This window comes from Drosophila obscura, unplaced genomic scaffold (assembly GCF_018151105.1).
Source record: "Drosophila obscura isolate BZ-5 IFL unplaced genomic scaffold, ASM1815110v1 contig_26, whole genome shotgun sequence".
Lineage (NCBI taxonomy): Eukaryota > Metazoa > Arthropoda > Insecta > Diptera > Drosophilidae > Drosophila > Drosophila obscura.
Genome location: NW_024542813.1, coordinates 319873 through 322877, shown reverse-complemented (window position 1 = coordinate 322877; position 3005 = coordinate 319873). Strand labels below are relative to the sequence as shown.

The window sequence follows — 3005 nt, the reverse complement described above, 5'->3', positions numbered from 1 at the left end:
TAGGCTCATATCTGAGGTAGCAGGAATGAGTGTCTTCAAAGGAAGGTGCTACTGTTGGTGTGATTCGGCTGTTGTGCTCTCTTGGATTCGGGACGAGCCATCCCGATTCAATATATTTGTCGCAAACAGAGTGGCAACGATACAGGAACTGACTGAAAAAATGGAATGGCATCATGTTTCCACAGATTTGAACCCGGCCGACATTCTTTCACGAGGAGCTCTACCAATCGAGTTGAGTGAGTCACCCCTTTGGGCTCATGGACCTCCCTTTCTTTGCGGCTCTTCAGATGACTGGCCAGCTACGGTGTTGCCTGATAAGCCAACCCTGGAGCTGCGTCGTAAGGTTTTCTTAGCCAAATCACCCTACTTGGACATTGTAGCCAAATCCAAGTATGCAACGCGTTTTTGGCTACATTCACAAATTTTGCAACCGGATTCGGCACCCTGGACTCACCGTCTCTGACATTGAACGTGGAACCCAGCTATTGGTGCGGCTGGTCCAGCGTACGCAGCTCTGGGAAGACATGAAGCCACTGCGCTCTAGGGGAGTGGTCGCCTCATCCAGCTCACTTTCATCATTGTGCCCTTTCATGGATAATTTTGGACTCCTCAGAGTTGATGGTCGGCTGAAGAATTCTTCGTTGGATTTTGATGGCCGTCATCCCATCATCTTGCCCAGCAGCCATCCGCTTACTCTCGCAATAATCTCTCACTTTCATGAGCGGAATCTACACGCCGGTCCTCGAGCTCTACTGGGATTAATTCGATCCCAATATTGGCCTATTGGGGGAGAAAGACAGTTAACAAGGCCGTAAACAAGTGCGTGAGATGTTTTCGAACGAAACCTAGAATATTGGAGCACATCATGGCGGATCTTCCAAAAGAGCGCCTAGACGGTTCTCACGCCTTTGAGATCACAGGCGTAGACTTTTGTGGCCCGTTTTTCTACAAGCCGGAGGCACGCAACAAGGCTCCAATCAAGTGCTACGTCTGCGTCCTCATTTGTTTCGCGACCAAGGCCGTTCATCTGGCGCTGATCAAGGATCTATCGACAGTCTCTTTTCTCTACGGCCTAAAGCGCTTTATATGCACCAGACGAAAGCCACGGCAAATTTGGTCAGACAACGCAACCAATTTTGTCGGTGCAAGGAACGATCTCGTGGAGCTAAGACGCCTGTTTCTCAGCGACGATCATCAGAAGGCGGTTCTGGATTTCTGTTTGGTTGAGTCCATTGATTGGCACTTCATCCCGCCGCGCTCGCCTCACTTTGGTGGCCTATGGGAAGCCGCAGTGAAGACGGCCAAGTACCACTTTTATCGAGCAATAGCCAATTCGGTTCTTGGATTTGACGAGCTGCGGACGCTGTTATGCCACATCACGGCAGTCATTAATTCAAGACCTTTAGTTCCCATTTCAGAGAGTCCTGCCGATCTTGACGTCTTAACTCCAGCACATTTCTTGAATGGCGGCCCTCCTGCTTCATTCACTGAGCCTGATGTCATGAAGCTAAACTTCGATCGCCTTGACGCCTGGCAGCGCGTTTCTTACCTTCAACAGCTCTTTTGGTCCCGGTGGAAGGAGGAGTACATCACGTCACTGCAGCAGCGCTCAAAGTGGGGAACTCAGAAGCCGAGTTTAGCAGTCAAAGACCTGGTCCTCGTCAAGGATGAAAATCTACCTCCCATGAAGTGGCCACTAGCGAGGGTGGTCGAACTACTACCTGGAGGAGATGGCGTCGCCCGAGTCGCTGTGCTGAGGACTGCAACTGGAATCACCAAGCGAGCCGTTAACAAGCTGTGTTTGCTTCCCTTAAAGATGCTGTTGAAAGTCAGGCTTCCAACGGGGGGAGTATGTCGGGTCAAGCAGCCTAAATAATTATGTTCATTATTTGCACTGTACCAATCACTGTTAATCAGCCCATGTTATGCACGGCAGCGGCCGCTCTTTCATTTTATCTCGCCTTCTTCGCTTTGTTGTTGCAGTTGCAGCATCTAAGCTGGTCTCTCGCGTTCCATATGACGTTCGTGCTCGGCTCAGCATCTGCCCCGATCTGCTCTCCTTTCATCGCTCGTTTTCGCTCTCTTTAACACTTGCTGCATAGGGCGCTGGCAAGTCGGCCCATGTGCCCTTGTAGCCAGTTGAGAGATAATCTTCGTATCAATCGCATCGCTTTATTATATCGCTCATACTAACGCCTACTTTAATTCCCAATAAAAATTAATTGTACATTTCTCATTGAAACGCTAGACCTTTTTCTTTAAGTCAAACGAGTTTCAACGGCTATTAAAAACTCTTAATAGTCCTACTATAACTTGTCCTAGTGGACTTGAACTAAGTGCTATGAATCCTCGTTTCCTAGACCTAATTCCTTACCTACCTCAAATTGTAGAACGGTGGTTCCCAGGTCTGCCTCTACCTTTTGTTCAGTGCAGAGGGGAGTTAGTTTGTTCCCTAACCTCTTATTGGTTTTCACTAGGACCTGCTCGCCTACATCAAAGGTCCTATTTTGCCTGGTCGGGCTGTTCCTATCTAGCTGTTCTTGTTGGGCTTTTATTAACTTCAACATAATTTCTTCCCCAAGGTCACAACTTGCGTGGACCACATCCATAGGTGTCTTGATTGTGACAGAGTGGATGGTTCGATTATATTCGATGGTCGCTAGAATAACTAGTTCAACCGTATCGTCCACCTGGCGTTGCAATTTTAAGCACCTGGCTATTTCTAAGAGGGTGCTGTGGAAGCGTTCCACCTGTCCGTTTGATGTGCTGTGCAACGGTGGGGCATTCGCTATATCAATGTCGAACTGGTTCTTTAATAAAGACCGAATGGTCTCTGAATTGAAAGCTGCCTCATTGTCACAGCAGATGGTTCTAATAGCTGGGAAGGTGTTAACCAATTGTAAAATTGGTATTTTTACGTCTGTGATCGTGCGTGAAGCAATCTGCTGCGTTATTGCAAACTTTGAAAATTTGTCAATTGCAGTGAGGAAGTACTCCCTGCGGTG

General features: G+C 48.2%; 1 protein-coding gene across 1 annotated transcript; it reads left to right on the top strand.

Moving 5' to 3' along the window:
* The first annotated feature begins 865 nt into the window (after positions 1 to 865).
* On the top strand, positions 866 to 1876 carry LOC121404626. The gene has a single exon (XM_041594427.1). It carries the CDS (start codon positions 866 to 868, stop codon positions 1874 to 1876), a length of 1011 nt encoding a protein of 336 aa, XP_041450361.1.
* The last annotated feature ends 1129 nt before the right edge of the window (positions 1877 to 3005 follow it).